General features: G+C 38.7%; 1 protein-coding gene across 1 annotated transcript in view; it reads right to left on the bottom strand.

The window, feature by feature from the left end:
- Nucleotides 1-523: 523 nt before the first annotated feature.
- The window catches only part of SMS (spermine synthase), a 29,503-nt gene continuing 9,081 nt past the window's right edge, over nt 524-20,945 (bottom strand). Inside the window, exons 4-10 of the mRNA XM_008629241.2 lie at nt 19,806-19,981; nt 17,861-18,015; nt 16,864-16,953; nt 15,772-15,886; nt 15,201-15,280; nt 4,796-4,911; nt 524-3,477 (exon numbers count right to left, since the gene is read on the bottom strand). Coding sequence (XP_008627463.1) covers nt 3,435-3,477; nt 4,796-4,911; nt 15,201-15,280; nt 15,772-15,886; nt 16,864-16,953; nt 17,861-18,015; nt 19,806-19,981 — 775 coding nt within the window. The 3' untranslated portion in view covers nt 524-3,434. The remainder of the gene's footprint in view (nt 3,478-4,795; nt 4,912-15,200; nt 15,281-15,771; nt 15,887-16,863; nt 16,954-17,860; nt 18,016-19,805; nt 19,982-20,945) is intronic.

Raw genomic sequence — 20,945 nt, forward strand, 5'->3', positions numbered from 1 at the left:
TGAGACTTTTTTCCCCTCAGAAAGTTAAGGCTTCCCCTTTCTTTTTCTGAACTATCAAGCCTTCTGCTATCACTGTACTTAATGCAGATCTAAATACTTCTCCCTTCCAGTTATGTGGAATTCGTGTAAATCTCTCTACATTTTCTGGAAGTCACGTTTTTCTTCCATTGTATGACATTACTCTGGGGTGTGATTCAGAAAGGTTAATAACTTCTTTGATGTACCCATCCTGTTCATGCCCCTCTCCCTGTCACCTAAATTTCTGTGCCAGTTTCCATCATTCTCAATGTCACAGTAACTTCTCCTAAGCCTGTCTTTTCTCTGTGCCACACAATGAGTCACACTGTCACCCAAAGCCTACTTACCACTTTAGCAGAAAAACTTAAATTTCCACTTAGAGACCTCCAAAGAATTCACATCTAAAACACTGTACAGAAAAGCAACTCTTTCTAGGCAAATATCTCTGAAGCTTCAAGTGAGTCCCCCCATTACAAACATCAGTGTGCTGTTCCATACTACACAGTATCTTATCTGAGCATTTATTACATGGAAAGTAACAGAATTCATCTGAGACAGAAAAGATACTCAATAAAAAGACCATGAAGAACCTTTATGTGACAAAGAAAAAGGAGGTACAATGGTAAGCATCATACCCATCAATTCTGTCATTTGAACACTGAATCCACAATGGATTTAACAATTCAAACACACAAGTAACGATAGCGTACCTTTATTTTAACACGTGCACTGCACTGATGCAGTAGATACAACGCCAGCAGTTTCTCCTTGCACAAACTACTATCAGTCAATAAATTCTAGGTGGAAGCAGCATTTAGTGCAAAGAATAATTAAGAAACTTCTAAAGTTAACCGTATCTCGGGAACTGTTTGCATACATGGTGCAGCAATTACAGCTGCTTCCCAACTGGCCTTAAACATGGAAAACTGATCAGCTACAGCAGTTTACATTTGGAAATTCTAACACAGAGACTTGTTTTTCTTTTAAAAAAATCTACACTACAGCAACAAATAAATAAAGACCGACAGTGTGTATATATTTGCTCAGAATCAATTCAGCAACTTAAAAAAATATAATGTTCAGTGTTTGCTGAATTGCTTTATACTGCATCTATCACTTCAAAACACTACATTTAAAAAAAGTTAAAGAAAAAAAGTAATTCTTCCAACTCTCTTCATACCCTATTAGTTGAAAAGCTTGCAAGTACTGCTGCCTCTCAGCTATTAATACGCAATTCAGGTCCCCTGGTCATTCTGGGACTCTTTACAGAACATCCCTGCACACCCAGCAGCTTCCTGTGCAGTAATGCCAAAGGGAAGTACAAGCCCTGGTACAGTGAGCACATTAAATCATCTTCCAGTTCACAAGTTTCCTTGCTAAAAACCAAACCACCCCCACTTGTTGTGACTGATTTCTACATCTGCCAAGTTCACCCAGGAACACAGATGCTCTGAACTCTGTGTCCATGTGTGCTTCATTTCACCTACATGAGCAATCACACTAAGAATCAATGGAAATATTCATGCTTGCAAAGTTATGGATACACCTGTTTACAGGATATCTGCATTCATCTGCGGCTAGACAAACTGACTGCAGTCCTGGACCATAAATGAAGAGTCTCTACTATATTATAGGTTATAATACCAACATCTTTTCTGGGATGCCTACAGCAGAGCTAAAACACTCAGGGAAATGCAGAAAACTATTCTATTTAGAGGGAAGCTCTGTTCTTTGGAAGTATTTAGTGATTCACAAGCTGTAGGCCATGGAAGAACTGTGCCCTGTGTATATTCAAGAATTAACATTAACTGTGATAATTTAAAATAGTAAGACTGAAAAATGCTTCTGTTGGCTCTCCAAACTGAAAACATTTTAACAATTTTAGACCAATTATGGACTGAAGAAACAGCAAATTTTTGCAAGTTTTCTAGTATCAGTCTGGAATTCCGCACAGGCTACTCAGATTCCATGAACAGTTTATATATGTGGGATGCAATAAAATTACTCCTTATGTGTGGTTTAAGAATATAAAGGACAGCTTTTGTTTGGTTTGTTTTCATTAACAGTATCTTGGGGGGGGGGGGCAAATGAACCCTCTCCAATAAAACTAAGAAAATGTGAATACTGTGTGTTGAATGAAACATCATTACTGTTCAGGATTAGAGTGTTTAGGGAAATAGTGCATTTTTTATTCTATCTTGAAAAAGTAAAAAATGCACATAATAGTCATATCCCTCCTACCTCAAATGGGATTTTTAAACACAAATATCTTAGTCAATACACAGCTCTTACAAAAATATAACTTCTGACAACATGAGAAACTGCTAAAGAAAAATGCATCTTCTTCCAGAACAGAATCACAATGCCCCCCAGCTTCTACTGATTTTTACACTGCAAGTGAGTCTAACTGAGCAATAGCCTCACACAATATGGGCCATCTGTGGCAATACAACCAGCACTGATCCTACTGAAGCACACACATACTTGCCCCTCAGAACATTCAGTACAGGTGCATATAAAGACAGATCACCCACATTTCTTCATCCTCTAAGCCAACCTTTACTTCAAAAATCTAGTGCTTCCCGTAAGGCTGGGGAGAAGATATGCCCACAAGAACCTCATTATGCTCAATTACTTGCACTGGGTGGAATGAAAACCCAGCCTTGATCTTCATGCTTCAGTACAAACCTATTGTTAAATCCATGTCAGAATCCAAATAATCAATATGGCAGCAACTGAAGAATTCCAGGATGTAAAAGGCCAAAGATTCTTCTGCCGCAGAGATTACAGCAATGATGAAGAAAACTAGGGTAAATAGAAATTTAAGACTGGCTTTCTTCCCTTTGCAACAAAGGGCTTGGAGTATTCTCACAAGATTTTTTTCTTTTTAGTTATGCCCTTGTCTATATGGAAGCACTGCAGTGTTCATTAAAAAAGCCAAACAAAAACCAACACCACACAAAAACCCTCTCCCATTTTTAAAAAGCACTATAGATGAAAAATCTACTGGAAAAACAAAACCAACAAGAACTCCATGGACCACCCTTGAGGGATGAAATGCTAAAGATGTCTTTTTTAATCAACCAGTTTGTGAAGATCTACAAAAAAATAAAAAGGATCACATTCTAAAGGTTCAGTGCAGTCAGCAGCTATATAGTTTTGCTGCTTATTCATCTTTAAGTTGACTTTCAAAAATAACACCCTAGCTTGTCAAAATATACATTTTCCATTTGCTTTTAAATTAAAATAATAATAAAAAAAACATTTAAAGAATTCACAATCAATAGCATGACTAAGTTTCAGGATCATCTACAGCATATAATTTAAAGGTTCAAAATGCCAATATGCAGCATGTGGCAGGCCTATATGCTCCATGCAGCATGTACACTTAGGATAATTTCAAATAATCTTGATGTTCAGATGTCAGTCTGTTTCTTCCAAATTGTGTAGAATACCCATCTGGAGAAAATAAGCAGTTAAGGAAAAGAAAAGGCAACATTTGTAGTACACGGTTAAAATGTAGTTCTTTTTACTTATATTTAAATTCTGAAAACTTCCAGTAGCTCATAAAGGGTAGGCAAAACACTCAAAAGTGAAATCTCCCTGGATTCTCTTTTTGACTCAGCAGTTCAGGGATGCCTACACTTCAAATCACATACACATTCAATTAAGGTCTGGCAGTTGTAAAGGCAAAAATAACCTGTTTCTCTGAAACCACAAGCTTTTAAGGGCAAGTATCTGTATATCCTTCACATTCTTTTATCTTGAAAATGCGGTGTCAAATCTGAGTTTCACAGAGAGCTGACAATAATGAGAAGCAGGAGGAGCTGACTATAGTCAGTCTGGAGTCAGTAAGGGGTCAGTATGGAGGCTGCAGCATTGAACACTACCAGGGTTAGACACACAGAAGGGAGGCAAAATGAACACATGCAACAGAAGAAAGGCTGTCAGAGCATCACATGCTTAATGTATTATGAATAAGCAGATCCTGGAAAGATGTTTCCTGTCAAGAGAGACAGCCACAGCAGGCTTTACCCTGCAAAACATTTCCAGGGAGATCCCATAAAAGCAGTAAACACTCAAGGCAAAATGCAGCCAGCAGAACCACCTTACAGCAGATCAAAATGCTCCTCTCAAGCTAAGGGCTTGAAGGTTAAACTTCTAGCTCCTTATATAACTTCCCTGCTACCCAAAAATTGAAGAGATTCTGAAGGATTATTTTTAGGAATGGGATGCTTCTGAGAACATGCATACCCCTCCACTTGGAATACTTTTTTCCAGTAACACTAACTAGTAATGATAGGTATCATTCTCTTCCCCATTCCCCAGTCTTAAAAATCAAGTCTGAGCTGTATGTTCGATATGTCAGACAATATTTAAAGATCTGGATCATGCTAATCTGTGTGAAGTTAGTTTCTTATTTTTGTAAAACAAAAAAGAAAATAAGAAGATACATCCTTGTCAGAACTCCCAGGCAGCATTACCCTTATCGAACAGTTTATCCCACATCACACACACCACTCAAGAACATTAACAAAAACACAGCCTGTTCATGGAAGGTGCTGATCATTTCACCAGCTGTGAATTTACAGCACTTCTAGAAAACAATTCCTACAATTATCCTCAAAATAAAACTGCAGCAGTTCATTTACTATGAAAAAAAATAAGTGTTTAAATCAGAACTGCCTTTTTGCTTGAGTTCATTACCTCCAACCAATCTATGCTTGCTTGATTTATTAATACACACTCTTCAGTCTTCTTCAGTCTTTAAGGATACAATTCCATGTAGGAGGGAACGCACACAGTTTCTTTTGAAAACTCCACAGGACAGTAAAGCCTGCTAAGCTGTTCTTCGTACAGAGTCAAGGCATCAGTCAGATTGATACAGTTTCCCTGAAGAAAAAAAGAAGTTCCAGTCACAATCAAGCAAATAAGCAAAATTTCAGATGAATATATACATTTTGACATTACTGCAAGGCTTCCACATACTTGAGAAGCAGATACATGCTGTTCTCAATATTTAATATTTACAAGGCAAACAATGAACAGCTTGTCTTCATTCTGCCTACAGCAAACAACAATTTGTATCCTTTCAACAAAGGGTAAGTAAGGGGGCATTATCTATATTCTCATTAGCAGAAGGAACCATTATATGAGGGCTTCCAGTTCACAGACCACCATGTGTTGTTTACCTATAACATCCACTCCCCAACCATTTTCTTAATGATTGCTTACATTTATTAGTAAACAGTATTACAACGTCCAGATTCTTCTGTTATTTAACATTGCCTAGATCTTAGTGTTTAAATGCACTATTAACAAAACTATAGCCTATCTATTTTAAACAGATTCCTCCACAAAGCACTATGACTAAATACATCAAATTATACAGAAGTTCTCTGACTGCGGGCTACATTGTCTTGAGTTTTCATGTCATGATTCTGAAAAGGAAGTGATTCCTATGATACCATTTTTTGTCTTAGGGGTGAAACAATATTACCCAAACACATCATTCTTGGAATACAAACACATTGAGGATTACAAAGAATGAGGAATTAAAACAAACAAACAAAAAAAACCCCAAAACAAACAAAGAACCCCCCCAGAAAAACCAATCCCCCAGATGAAAACATACAAAAAAACCCCCCAAACCAAACAAACCCCAATAAACAAAATATCCCCCCCCCCCCCAAAAACAACTCAAACAAAAGAACTCACCCAAACCCCCCAGCAACTCTTATGCAAGCACTACCTTGTCCCAAGCTAACTATTAGTAAGAAGCAGAAGTTACTGCAATGTATATCTGGGATGTCCATATGGAGAAAGCTCTGATTAGAAGACTGAATTCTCCATATCCTGGAGAACACATTTGAAGATTTAGTGGTAACAGTGAGTCCACAGAACACCAGACTGAACAAATACCAAATATCCAAAGCAATAAAAGTTATGTAAGTTCAATTAAAAAATAAAAACCTTTGTCAAGTTTCTTGCCTACATAACTGAGTAGGCTAGCAAATACTTCACAACCTTAAATTCAATGCTCTTAGGAATGAGTGAGGCAAATACAAGTTATCTGGACACTAATTTAAAATCAAGTGAAGTTGAATACAATCACCACTGCGTGGTCCACAAATTGCTCAGGTTTTTTCCAGGTATGAGGCACTGAATGAAGACTCACCAAAAAAAAAAAGTGTACTGTTGCTGTGGCACAGCACAGAGATAATACATTCTGTAATTGTGGTCACAGTGGAGATATTGCAAAGGCCCTTGGCACACTGACAGCCAAATGAATTGATTTGTGTGGTCTTCTATGTCCACCACTTTCCTGAGGAATTTTAGCTCAACCTACAGGCCCCAAACATGATAAACCAACTATGCTGTAACACTACACATGAACAGCAAGTTATATGATGACTATAAATCTCTATTGCCCACACAGCATGTGCCAATCTGGCCATATGCAGGGCAGGATGAGATCTTCAGGAGATACATGTCCCCAGCTTCTCCTAATGGTTGGGTTTACTAGCATGTAGCATAAAATGCCTTTTACCTTGATGTAGCACAAAGCCTGCTTTCCATTTCTGATCAGCAGAAACAGAAGCATTAACTAGCATTTTCCAAAGTAGCTCTCAATATAAAAATCATCAAGCTTCCCCACGTTTTACCACTTCTAGTGGAGGAATGTTTGCCACAGAAGATAAAAAGGAGAACAAAAAGGAAATCTTTATGTTAATGAAACAGCTCCTAATAATCCAGCACAAGAGCCAAAGCCCCACAAAATGATGGCAAGAAATGCAAGGCACAGAAGTTACATGTTAGAAAGTGTCTAAAGCAACAGCCTCCACCCACTGTGGAGTGGCAGGATCCTCCTGCTGCTCTGAATGACTTTGGGAAGTGTTTGTGTGTACCCACAAGTACACAATTTTGGTTTGTTTTTTTTTTTTTACTGACCTTTGAATGCAGTATCTTGTTCTTCCTGCCCTTCAATAACATGTGTAACTTGCACCTGACTGAACCAGATGGTTCAATAAGAAAAAGCTAATCTAATAAAAAAATTTAGTTCCCTTACAGTCACAGCTTATTCAATATTTTAGGATCTCTAACTCGAAATGAGGACCCCAGGAACCTGGACTTCCTCAACGCTTCCTAAGTGTCTGACTGCCTGTGTTTCACACATCGTATTGCTCTGCTAACACACTGTGAAGCTTCTAAATCCAAAACAGTCTTTAAGAAAGACTCATTTTACTGTGTAAATTCTTCATGGCACTCCCATATTTTTTTAAATAGCCTTAAAGTGATTATATGCACACAGGTGCAACTAAAAGTTAATTTTCACAAAGCAAGGAGCTAAGATGAGTTTGAACAAGTACTATCTGTGCTCTTTAAAACATACAACAGAGAGGCCAAAACAAGCAGAGGTCACATTTGAAATCAGTATTTCTACACAGCTCCATTTACACTGATTTTTCCATGTAACAACATCAGATGATAACTAGAACCAAAGTGTAAAATGTACATTCTAACTTTGGAATTTATACTATTTCTCCTACTTTTTACTGGTAGGATTTTTTCACAGTGTATTTAAAACATTTCTATTTCCAGAGGAAGTGAAAAGATAATTCATTCCACCAATCTTCCTCTGAATTTTTTGCATCATGCTCAATTTTTTTTTTTTTTTTTGGATTGTGCTCAAGTTTTCACAAGTGAAGAAGAAAGCCTCAACTTAAAAAAATCTTAACACAGCATCTTGACAATGCTCTTAGGCACATGATGTGATTCTCAGGGTTGTCCCGTACAGGGCCAGGAGCTGGACTTTGATGATTCCTGTGGGCCCCTTCCAGGCCACGAAATCCTATGATTCCACTCTATCATTCTATAATCTTTTAAAAAAACCATGTTTGGGAAAGCCCTCCTTCAAAAGAACTTGCATAAAACATGTTTGATTATAATTTTGATCATATTGCACAAACAAACCTGTACTTGCTTATTTGGTAAAGGAAAGTGGCATGCTTTATATGGAATTTTTCATATTTGGGTTCGGCTATCAGAAAACAAATGAGATTTGTAAAAAGGTATAAGACTAACACTTACTGAGCACAACAATGAACAGACTGCTGCAGTACAGTTCAGTAACCTGTCATTATCCAGAGGATTGTGGTGGGTTTTTTTGGTTCAGCTGCCCTTTACCAAACATATCATTTTGTTTCAACATCAGACTGAATGCAAAAGGAAACTGAAAAACAACCTGTGTGTGTAATTTGAGTCATAAATAGAAACGCTGCTAGGTAATTTACAGAGCATACCACTATTATGTAGGAAGTTGAATAGGATACACAGTGATAGAGAAGTATCCAGTTTCCCAGACTGTTGCTTCAGTATTTCATCATTTCTCCCTTCTCTAGCAAGGGACAAATCACTGCAGACACCATGGAAAACAAATTACAGGAGCAGTGAACATGCCAAGAAACAATTTTTGCTTTTCAAACCCACAACTCCCCAATTTCCAAATCAAGATCTTGCCTAAAGGTTCAGACAACCCACCTGGCTCTTCTATCAACCTTTTTCTTCTGGAGAAACACCACAGGATTTTATAGTTCTGCATTGTTACTATTTTTTGTAACTATCTGGCTTTACTCAATACAGAGTTAAGCATTTCAAAAATCAATTCTACAAAACATAAGGCTTATTTCAATAAAGTTATTAAAAAATCACTATTATTAACACCTTTCTTTAAAAGGTGACCAGCTTTACCAACCAAGGCTACAGTGTTAATAACACACTTAGATGTTCTAGTATCACTAGAGTGCCACAGGGAACCAAGCAGAGATCAGTCTAATAACCTGTGTCCACTTTAACTGCCGCTGCCTAATGAAGAGTTATGTGGTAGAGTAATGCATTGTTTGCTCTGGACAGACACCATATAACTCAAACAATAGCTAATATTGAATGCTGTTTAATAAGGTTTAAAGCAGATGACTCACTAATTAAATGTTTTCAGAAGGAAATAACCAAAATCACGTTCTTTTTTCTCCCACAGGGTTCAGTCAAATTTTTAACATACACAAAACCCTACCCAACTCCTCTGCCCAGCCCCCCGTACTTAATCTCTGTTCCACGTCAAACAATTTGACAGGTAAGAACTAGGAGATAGATGAATTTTTTTTTACTCCTTAAGAAGCATCTTTCAGACAGAAGAGTACTTGAGGCGGTTTAAACTTTGAGATTAACAAATCTTTATCAGTAAGACCTTGTTTAAGACAGATGACTCCTGAACTGTTTCACAGCCTTTGCATCCTGAGTCTGCTCAGGGCTTGCACTCACTCCAACAGCTCATGCCTGTCTCCCAACATTAGTTTTTCTGGGCTCTCACAAGGCATATATTCTGTAGACCTATGAGTTTAGTTTTTAGGTTTCTACAGCACAAGGCACAACACATTTAAATAACAAATACAGTTCTGGACCGACAAAAAACATTCCTTAAAATAAGTAGCAAAAAAAAAATTGTTTAAATTAACCATGTAAGTTCCAGTTAACTCTGCCCACCTATAAAGGGGATGTGTCCATCAACTATTAACAGGCTGAACTTGGGCCACTATGCTTCCTCCAACCCTCAGAAAGTAAACCAGTGACTTGAAAGCAGGTGAAAGGGTCCCTTTTCCATACTTGACCATTTCTTATGTGTCTTACCCCACATGTCATTGTCACTGGACACCTTTGTCTGTGACTGTACGCCAGAGAAGTTTAATTTTTAACATGGGTTTCTGTTTTTGTTTTGCAATAATGTGCCAGAATTTGACATCGCCAAGGTTCGGTTTTATCCTTCCTCACTTCACAGTGACTAATAAGCAGTGAGACACTGATCATGAAACACCTAGCATAAAAGCTAGGCTTAAGTTTGGGGGGACACAGAGGGCTGTTAAGGAAATAATGGAGGCAAACCTGACTGTTAAGTACGTCCACTGGCCAAAAGATCAATTAATTTAAAGCTGAACTCTCAGTAACAAAGGGAAATGAAAATGTCTGTTCCTTAAAGCCTCTCAAACTACCAAGAAATCACAGAGGCTCACACAGCCGTTCTTCCAGCATCCTTTCATGGTTCAGTCATGGAGAATCTTGCTCCCTCGTTGGAAGTGCTAATTAGAAAGCCCACACAGCAGCCAAAAAAAGGAGTCTAACTATGGAGCAACATGATGATTGTCTGGACATTCAGAGGGCTGTGTAGGAGAGTGGCCAGGAAGAGACAGCTTAGTAAAGGGCCACATGTTCATGTGGGAGACACATGATCCCTTGCACCAGGGGTCAGTGCTGTTTACTGGAACCTGTGAGTGGTCTGAGTTTCTATCCTGCCTGGGCTGAATGACCCCAACCAGGAAGTCACAAATTCCTGTTTAGAGGTATTTTTAAAGATTCCACTTTATAAACAGGCTGAAAATGATAGCCTTCTCAACCTCAAAAGATTAGATCAACAGAACAAAAACTTAGCACAGAAAAAGGCATTTTCTTAGCTACACAATCCACTGACACTCAGAAACAACCTTACAATCAGTCTCTGCATCTGCTAGACCATGGTTTCACAGCTCTTGGGACAATCCTCACGTGCTACTTTGAAGGCACAAGAGAGGGATGGTTCAGAAAACAAAAGCCACAAACATATCATCTACAAGAATACATACTCACTTGAAAGAAATCACTTGGGCCATCTAAAAAATCATATTTTTATGAAGTCCAATACTGTAAAAACACTTAACGTGCTCAGAAACAAGTTGCTGGGAAGGTGTATTAGAGATGAAACTGCACCTCAGGATTTTCCAAGGTCTTACATCCTCACCAACTCAAATTTCTCTCCACTGTGATGGCTGGGAACATGTACCTCTAACTGGCTTTGCCTTGGAGAAGGTTAACACCGAGCAGACCTGGCCTCATATCGTATCATATTGTATCATGTCATATCATTACACATTTCAAAGCACCAACTTCAGAAGAAGAATGGAAATAAGAGCATGCCATATGACCACTGAACCTCAGAGTGGTGGGATTATGTTTAACAGTAAGTTTTCATAAACAAGCTTCAAGTCTTAAACCTACAGACAGGTTTGCAAGTTCTGCAGGCTAAGGGCCCTAAAGCTCATGACTCTCTGTGTAGGCTGCAACACTCAATATGGATGATGCAGCTAGAAAAGCAAGGGCATGTAAAGCACAGCTGCTACTCGTACAAGTTTTTGTTCTAAGCTGTGATTACTATTTGCACAGAGAAAGTATGGAGGCATTTTTCCCCAAATACACTCAGACACAGACTTAAAGCAGCAGAGAATGACATTCATTAACTTCCCCTTTTACATCTTTCCAGAGCTGAAAAAAAGGAAGTCCCTCCTGCATCTTAAAATTGGCCACATAAGTTCTTATAACCCCTAGGAATACAAATAAATAGTCTGAAAAATCTTCCACAGGCAGAATGTCTAAAAATCTTAATAAACTGCCAGGCAATACCAGTTACCTGCCTCCACCTAGTGGTGACAGGACATTCTGCACCAGCATTTGGAGACTGCTTTGAGGATCACCAAGGAAGGAATCCCGAAGGAACCACCAGGTGTGTTAGAGCAGCATGCGAGAAGTAATTCTTTTTACAATCTCAGATAAATTATATCCATCTGGAGTTCAACAGCACTAGACCCTGCCTGCTGAAAATTCACTTGCAGATCAGAACATTTTCTAAAACTTGCACAGAGCTCAATGAAGAGGTGATGAGCATTTCCCTTTATTTTTCCCAGCAGTGGCATTTAGACAGCAGGCAGCAATACAGTATGTGAAAGGATGGCATTCTGTGAACACAACTCCACTTCTGGGTAAGGAATTTCTTTGGCACTGAAATAAATGACATCCTAACTAGATGCACATGATTCTGTTCAGGGTGCAAGGGGACATGCTACAAACTACAAAGAACAAAAATTTTCAATGTCAGTACAATATAATGCCAAGGCAGAAGAAGCAACTATAATTACTGGCTAGTAGTCCACAGAACAACAATCCTTTTGCTGCATTTTTCCTATGAGACATTTCCTCATCATAGCAAAGATGAGGCTCTAACAAGTAAGTGGACATTCCCTCAGCCACTTTTCTTGGTGATATTTAATATTTTTTGGTTTAGAGAACCAAAATGCAAAGAAGGGACTGAGGGGCACACGGAGTCCTGTATTTTAAAAACATAACTGCCTTAAAAGGCACATGATGTCTTCAGCAAGGCCTGCTGTGTAATATATGCATCCTGAAAGTAGATAGCGGGAACGAAAGTAACTTAAATTCCCAATGTTAATACACAGAGCTGAAACCACTGGCATTCAGCAGCAAACACAACAGAGCATTCAAAATCATTTATGAATTCCCAGTGTGTGACTAAGCTGCCAAAGTTCATAGCGGTCATGTTTGAACTTCCGACCATAGTCTAACCCAATACTCTTGAGTAGCCAGCTTCAGATAGTTTAGTTGAATTTAAATTTGTTTAAATAATTAAAACGAAGTTATAGACAGCTGATTTTCTTTAGAGCACCCTGGTAAGTCTGTTCATCCTATGACCAGACTACTGAGTTGTGTGAGGATGTGGTGGGTTGAGCTTGGCTGGATGCCAAGTGCCCACAAAATGGGCATGTCATTCCCCTGCTGTCATTCCCCTGCTCAGCTGGACAGAGGAGAGAAAATACAGCAAAAGGCTCACAGGCCAACATAAGGATGGGGAGAGAACACTCACCAGTTACTGTCACAGGCAATCAGACTCACCTTTGTATTAAACTCAAGTTCCTCATCAAATCAGAGTGGGATAATAAGAAATAAACCCAAATTTTAGGAACATCTTCCCCTACCCCTCTTTTCTCCCCAGGGTGAACTTTACTCACAAACTGTGCTAATGGGGAATGGGGATTGTGGTCAGTTCACCCCATTTTATTTCTAGTGCTCCTTCCTCCTCCCACACTTCTCTGCTCCAGTGTGGGGTCTCCCCCCATGGGAGACAGTCCTCCATTAAGTTCCTCAACATGAGTGCTTCCATGGTCTGCAGTTTTTCATTAATTGCTCCAGCGTGGGTCTCCTGCAGGGTCACAAGTTCTGCCAGCAAGCCTTCTCCAGTGTGGGTTTCCCAAAGGGTCACAGCTTCCTTCAGGTATCCACGTGTTCTGGCATGGGGTCCTCCAGGGGCTGCAGGTGGATCTCTGCTCCCCTGTGGAGCTTCATGGGCTGCAGAATGACAGCCTCCTACATCATGGTCTTCATCACGGGCTGCATGGGAATCTCTGCACTGGTACATGGAGCATCTCCTGCCCCTCCTTCTCCACTGACCTTGGAGTCTGCAGAGCTGTTTCTCTCACAATATTCTCACTTCTCTCTCTGGCTGCAACTGCTGTTGTGCAGCAACTTTTCGCCCTTCAAAAATCTTATCCCAGAGGCACTACCACAGTCACTGATGGGCTCAGCTTTGGCCAGAAGTTGATCCACCCGGAAGCAAGTCTGGCATTGGCTTTGTCAGACATGGGGGAGCCCTCCCCACTCCCCCCCACTATCAAAACCTAGTCAGATAAACCCAGTACAGAGGGTTATTCCATTCTTACAGAGGATTATTTTGTTTTTTCAGGCCCAGCTGGGAAGGGGCTACAAGAACCATCAAATGGGCTGGGTGGTGTATCAGTAGATGTATCAAAAGCTCTGAAAGCTGTTTGCCCCAGTATTAATTGTCCTTTTTTCAACACTTTCAGGAAGACTAAGCTGCTTGAGAACACTGCTTCTATACTCCAGCCCTTTCATTGGCTACCCATTAGCCACAAGTCCAATTTTAAGCCATGTCAATTTTAATATTGTTTCTTTCTCATCCTGCCATGTACCACCTTGTTGCTTTGGGACCACAAAATATAATACTGCATAGTTTCACAACAGCTAAAACCCACCAGGGCTGGTTCAGAACTGCTGTCCTTTCTTTCTGTGCAAGCAGATGATGGAGAGCCAACTTATCTCCTGCCGTGAGGACAGGACAGGCAGCAGGGGATGCACCAGTCTCCACCTCAGCTGGTTTCAGCTGACACAAAACAACCCTCCTGTCCTCTGGCTACAGCACAGCCATCATTCCAGCTTTCAGCACAACCTTATTCTCAAGAGCCCTTCTGCAAAGTCCAAAAAAAAAAACCTGTCCCCAGACATGTTTACCTTCGTCCCAATAAGGCCAGCTAGTCTCACTGTGTATGGTGTAAGTACAGTAACTGCAACACAACTTGCTCTGTTTCCAAAAGATTTAGTGTCCTTTTGATATCAAAGTCTGCCATAAATATTTCCACTAGTAACAGGACAGAAATGCCATTAAAATTTAGAGTGTGGTACAACCATGTTAATCGTATCTTATATTTCAACCACAAGATCATTTCTCCTGCTCATAAAACCACAGTATTTTAAAACAGAGCAGCATATTAGAATTGCCAGAAACCTCATCCCACAAGTTTTTCGTTTCTTTTAAAACCTGCACAATTTTACAGTAGACCAATTTCTTTATATTTCAGAGCTTAAGGATATTATTCCAAAATACAGTACTTAGATTCTCCACACATCAGAAGACTAGTTTATGAGCATGACAAAAGAAACACAACTTCAGAGACTTAGACTTCGCTGAACCATCTGCTGGCTCCTGTCACGTTCTTGTATTATTGCACACAGCTTTGTGGCATTCCAAATTCAGGATTACATGAAGTATTTTCAGTGGAAAGCTATACCACAAGTCTATTATCTATGAGGTGGCTATATTAATTTTCTCATCCCCCTGCACCTATGCCAAACTCTTACACCTTAATGAACGATAAATTTTCACGTTTTACACTCTACAACTGAAGACATTAGCTTAAAAACCATCTATCTCTTCATAAAGTACATCTGTTCTGCTTTTCAAAGAATTGTTCAGCTGCAATATTCTGTAGCATGCCTTGCTGAGTCTTACAATTATGCTTTTAAACTCCAGACAAAAGTTCATGAAATAATGAAAAAAAGACAAGCCAGTTAGCAAAACCTAACTTTCATGCAAAAGTGCTTGGTAAGTCATTAAAGGAAGAAAACCAGCTTGTAGTAGATTTTTAGGTAGTTTTGTCTTTTTTTTTAACTGAAACAGTGCAAATTGCAATACATACAAAGCAGTACTTCATTACACCCAGATATCATACCTGTGTGAAGTATTTTCCATCTTGTTTCAGGACTTTCATTGAGAGGTCAAGAATCAACCGCAGAAATTCCCATGTAGAATCTGCATATGGGGAGTGATTGAAAAACAACCGCACATTATTGGCTTGTTCACTTATTACATATTCAAGACTTGCAAAGTCTTAAAAAAATTTTAAAAATAAAGCCTGGATTAAAAAATCCCAAATGTAAACCATATGCAACAGCAGTGATGGCAGGAGTGCTGCTGGTTTTCTTCACAGGAATTCTCCAGAAGTTTCCAATGAACTCTAAAGTGAGGAAAATTTACTAGAGTATGAACTCCAAATACTTCTCAAGAACTACATGAGTTCATATTATTCTGGAATAAGATTTAAAAGAGTGCTAGGCACATGCTAGCCTTTTCTAATATTCAAAAAATTTTCAAAAGAACAGATGTCTTACTATCTTTTCCTCTCAGATTTGTTTTTTAAATGGAAAAAATGAAAGCAGTTACGGTGTAAGCTGTTATGCAGCAGAAGAACAGAAATGTTGAAAATTCTCTGGAAGTTTAAGAAAATAAATTACAAGATTTACCTTCTTCTGGAGATGTGGAGATTGGAACAGCTGTCAGATCATTAATTACATAATCAAACATTCTTCCTTCTTTGGCATACCTCTTCAGTACAGGAATACAGTCCTCAATTAGAACCTATAAGAACGAAATACTGTAGCTAGTCTTCAAAATACCCTAAAACTCACCAGGTAAAAGGAACAAATGTGGATTCACAGAAATTAAAATGGAAAATATCAAAATTAAATACATGTTTAATTTTAGGCTCCACCTTCAACTTTTTACATCATACAGAAAGAAGGAACTTTGTAGGAATTATGACAATGACAACACAGGCACTCTAGGACTGAATTTCCTAGATCTGTGACCACTGTTCTTCCTACCAAATGCTGACAACAGTTAGCAGTTCCACATAAGTATAGTAAGTTATTCATATGAAGGGTCACTGATTTCCACAGTAGCATGTGACTTATCTGTTAATTTTTTGTGTGTTTTTATTAGCTCACTCCTGTAAGTTACTATCTATCACAGCATCTATGGACCAGTAATGAAAACAAAAACAGGCTACACCTGGGCTCATTTTTAAGTGCTGTCAGATGCAGCACAAAGACCTGAGCTGCAGGAAAAACATTTGTTGGGGTTTTTATTTTTAATATAACAGCAGTGTAATACTAAGGGATTTTGCCTGCAAATTAAAAATAATTGTTAAATGTGTATTACAAATCCGGGTATTTCCAACTGTATAGAACACCTAAGAAATACACATTTCTTCTATCTTTTTAACAGTTTAAGGTTTAACAATTTAAGGAATGATGTTAAACACTACGTTCTTACTGCTATTTCCTCTTTATTTCTAAGTTATAGCAAACATTCTCCTATTTCACATTCCTTAAAAGCTGCATATGCATTTAATTTTAGAAGTCTGAAGACAGAGTTAAAATACTTCCAACATGAATTCCAGCTATTAAAATATGCAAGTGTCATACAAAAGGAAAAAATGCTTCCCAAACTTAAGTGAGAAAACTTGTCCCCAAAACTTTGCCATAGCAGTCTTCCAGACTAGGTCAACATGTATTTAAAATATTACTTGTAATGGAAGAAAAACAAAACATTACCTGGTAGCACTCTCCTTTCAGATTGTCCAAGACATCTCCGCACGTTTTACGCATGTGTTTTCTACACCCGTCAATCACCATTTGGTCAATGTTTGAGGTTTGTCAAGGCATAATACACTCCAGAAGTAATAGAGGTAACAGCTTCTACTTCTTCAGAAACAAGTTCTCAAAGAGGTGGCATTCATAAAGGAATAACTGGATGTGTCTATTGGTGTATATACTGCAATAGCCAACCTTACGTTCTGGCCTCCAGATTCAAATAGATTATTAGGAAGTGCTTATTTTTGGTTTTAACCAAAATTTTTGATACTTTAGGTTATCATCACCATCAAACCCTGAAATGTGAACTGTAAAACTATTAAAAACTCCATAGTTAAAGTAGGTTCAGATTTTAACCTACACTTTTAAGACAATTATTTTTAGTCTTAGCAAAGGGATCCCAAAATCTAGGATGATCAACATTTCATATGGCTAACAGCAGTTTACATTACAAACTATATGAACTACACAATGTTGAAAACTTGATTTGTATTGGTATTTTTAAAACAGGGTTGGTCAATTCATCAATACAGTTCATCAAGTCCTGGCATTCCTATTGATTAAATTTTTTTGCTTCTAGGCACTATTTTTTTTTTTACAGCTTTCTTTAGGAAAACAGAAGAACTCAAAAAGGCAGAACTGAGCCCAAAACACAAACTTGACAGATCTGTCTTCTGTTACTAGAGAAAGCATCAGAATGATGACAGAGGCATCCCTTTCCAGCCTTATTTAAACTACTACTCAGAGTTATAGTATGGATTGGGAACCTGAAAGCAGGTGTTGCATAATGATGCACAAATATGCAGTCACTGGTCTCTCTAAGCTGACAAAAAGAAATTTCATTTAAGACCCTATCTCCTCATGCAAATCAGAACCTGACAGGTAACTGTCCTCAGTGCTAAGGTATCAGCAGAAAGCTCTGGTTGATATGAATAACAGGCCATTTGTCAAAGGATATCTCTACCATAGTAACCATCTTTGGCTTCAGTTTGACTATCTCATAGAGTATACCTCCATCACCACCTCCTAGGATTAGCACTTCTTTCCCAGTGTAGTCTTCCTTTCCACTGCCCATTATGGCTTGAGTATATGCCAGGTCACTTTCTGCCAGATCTGAATGGAAGGAAGAGAGAATTGGACAGAAATATTAAGTCTTCAGTTGTTCTCATTAACTGGTATTAATCCAGAGGTGATACAATACAGATGAAAGCAAGAGCATCTACAGAAACAACCTGGCTCTCAGAGACAGTGCAAGTAATGAGATTTTTCTCAGAATCCCACACAGGATTTCTCCAGTTCTCCATGTGAACCCAACAAATGGCCACCTCAGCATTCGGAAGTACTGTGTACCAAAAGAAGTAAAGTAGGAGACCAAAACCATCAGTCTTTGTAACTTGATACTTCAGTGGCTTTTTATCTCAGACTCATCCTGAAAGAGACAGATCTGGAAATCTTTGAAAATACATTGTGGACCCCAGCTAAAAAGAGCAACCTAGCCTAGATGCACACGAGTGGATCCCTGCACAGAAACAAACATGACCATTAACACCCAGGTGCTGAAGGGCCCTGCAGCTTGCCTTCTGCCAGCATCAGCTTCAAAGCAGGCACTAACACTCCCAAGCTGCAATAAAAGATCTGCACTACAAGGGCCAAGCTTTGTGCAGCAGCACATCGTGGCATATCCTATCACTCTGCCTGGCAACCACCACCTCACTCACGAGTGCACAATAACAAAATGAGACAAAGCATTGTTTTAAAATCCCATGGAAGGGAAATAAGTAATGGCATACGTCCCTTTCTACAAGGCACATTGTAAAAATGTTCAAGCAAAACCTCATCTCCATATTAAACTCTGATGAAAATTTCTGGCTAGAAGTACTGAGTACTACATTTGATGATTTCTAATACAGTTCTATCTGGATTAGAAAATACCTTGCTAATGCACTCAGTGCTTTTCAGCTGCCATCTGCACAGAAGCCCTCTTGACAGTTGCAGAAAGCTAACTGAATGGTTAGAGGTACTTCCAATGATTTCAAAAAGCTGTAGTTTAATTCCTTAATTTCTCTGCCATCAGAGTTAAGATAGGTATTCTATCCCTGGGCAGCAACAGCCCTCATTTACCACAGTCAGTCCTTTTTCAACATAAGAACTAAGATTTTACAAAGCACAATCCTTTTGTTGCCTAGATTTTCTAGAAAACAGCAGTCTCCAGTTTTAAAAAACAGTAGTCCACTTTCTTCTAAGTTCGCTTTCAAAAATACAAAGGTCAGCAGGCACAAAGTACAACACAAAAACCCTCACAAAGGTTGGGTTGCTATTCTGATTAACTTAAGAGTTATTATTTTGAAGAAGAGTCAAAAGATGTTCACCAATAAAGCAGCTAAATGGTTTGAGATACAGCTGCCCTATACCTCACCAAGCAGGAAATTCCCTTAGAGAATCAAGGGAGCAGCAGGGTTACACACATACACACATGCCAGCTCCCATTTCTTTGTATTTGTTTAGAACTACATTGTGTTTTGAAGACTGACAAAGTAGCTTGTTTTGCTGTCAAAGAGAAGCTCTCAGAAGGTTGGACTGGCAACAAGAACGAAAAGCTCATATAAAAGAATGGAGTAGAGCAAGCTCTGCTACAGAACACCATCTATTCTCCTCAGCCACTTTCTGCAGCAAAGATACTAACTCTGGAAAAATAAATCTTTTCTTTTTCAACTCTAGATTTTACACTGGTCAGCCTGATTGACATCCTTAATATAAAGGAACAGATACACATGTACATGCATAAACAGTTTCCAGCATCAGAACCATGACTCTTAGACATCTAATTAAACTGCCACAGCAGGACAGAAAACAACACTTCTGACATTTTCACACCAGAGATCCTTAAATGAGATGGTACTTACTAACATCCCCACTGAGAATAAGAATATTCCCAAATTGTTTTGAATGCAGAATTTTAATATTCTGAAAAGGTGAATCTTCATCATAAACAACTTCATCTATGTCATATTCCACTAGGCGCCCATCAGCTGTAGGCCAGTATCTATCAATGACACCTCCTCTCAAAATGGCTGGCAACCTAGAAAGAAATAATATGAGAAAAAGATTACAAAAAATTGGAATGTTTATTTTTTTAAAAAATCCACTTTAAATATCCCGTGGATTCACCATAATAAGTAATATTTACAAGAGGCATCTAAGAAAACTTGCTACATTTAACACTCAACAGATACAAGAAACCTACCAGCCATATGTTAAATATACATAAGTTGCTAAGGCACAGATAATATAAATGATTCTTCTTTATGTACAACTTCTACAATGTACCTGTGAATTTCACTCTATTCAAAGAGATGGAATTTACATAACATAAAAGCCTCTGTAGAAGAAACAGCTGATGATCAGAAAATAATACAAAAGCAGAATGCAGGCAAAAAAAAGGACAAAAAAACTTCAGTTAAGAATGCCATTTCTTTGAGATTAAGTGCATCTTACTCAGAAGCTGTACTGAGAGACATTTTAATACATAGAGAAACAAAAAGTGAACTGAGCTGGGTCAATCTGCAGTGCATAAGCACAATCCTTGACATCAGCAGATAGTCTGTATTACTTTTTAAAAGTGGTTCAAGCATCTGCAAAGATTGTTTTGGGTTTCTTGCTTGTGGGTTTTAGGGGTTTTTTAAATTCCATAGAGATGGTTCAAATCAGTATTTCACCTGTAAAGACAAACTATCTTTGAAATGACAGCAAATGATCAAAGGGATTGTGTTTAGGCAAAAGTGCAGACACAGAGTTCATCAGATCTCCCACACACACTTGAAAGAATAAAGGGGTTTTTTTTCCAGAGGAGGGTGTAGCAGAAGACCAGAGACAAGCTGCTTCTCAATTCCCTAGTGATTCCCAGTCAACATTCCAGAAACACTTCCTACCCCCAGCGAGCCGCCAGATGGCGGCACACAGTGGGAGCAAGAGCAACCCTTCCTTACCTCAGAACAACAAAAAGGCACGAAAAGCTTCTCCAGCTACATTCACCCTACTGCAGC

This window comes from Corvus brachyrhynchos, unplaced genomic scaffold (genome assembly GCF_000691975.1).
Source record: "Corvus brachyrhynchos isolate BGI_N302 unplaced genomic scaffold, ASM69197v1 scaffold11, whole genome shotgun sequence".
NCBI lineage: Eukaryota > Metazoa > Chordata > Aves > Passeriformes > Corvidae > Corvus > Corvus brachyrhynchos.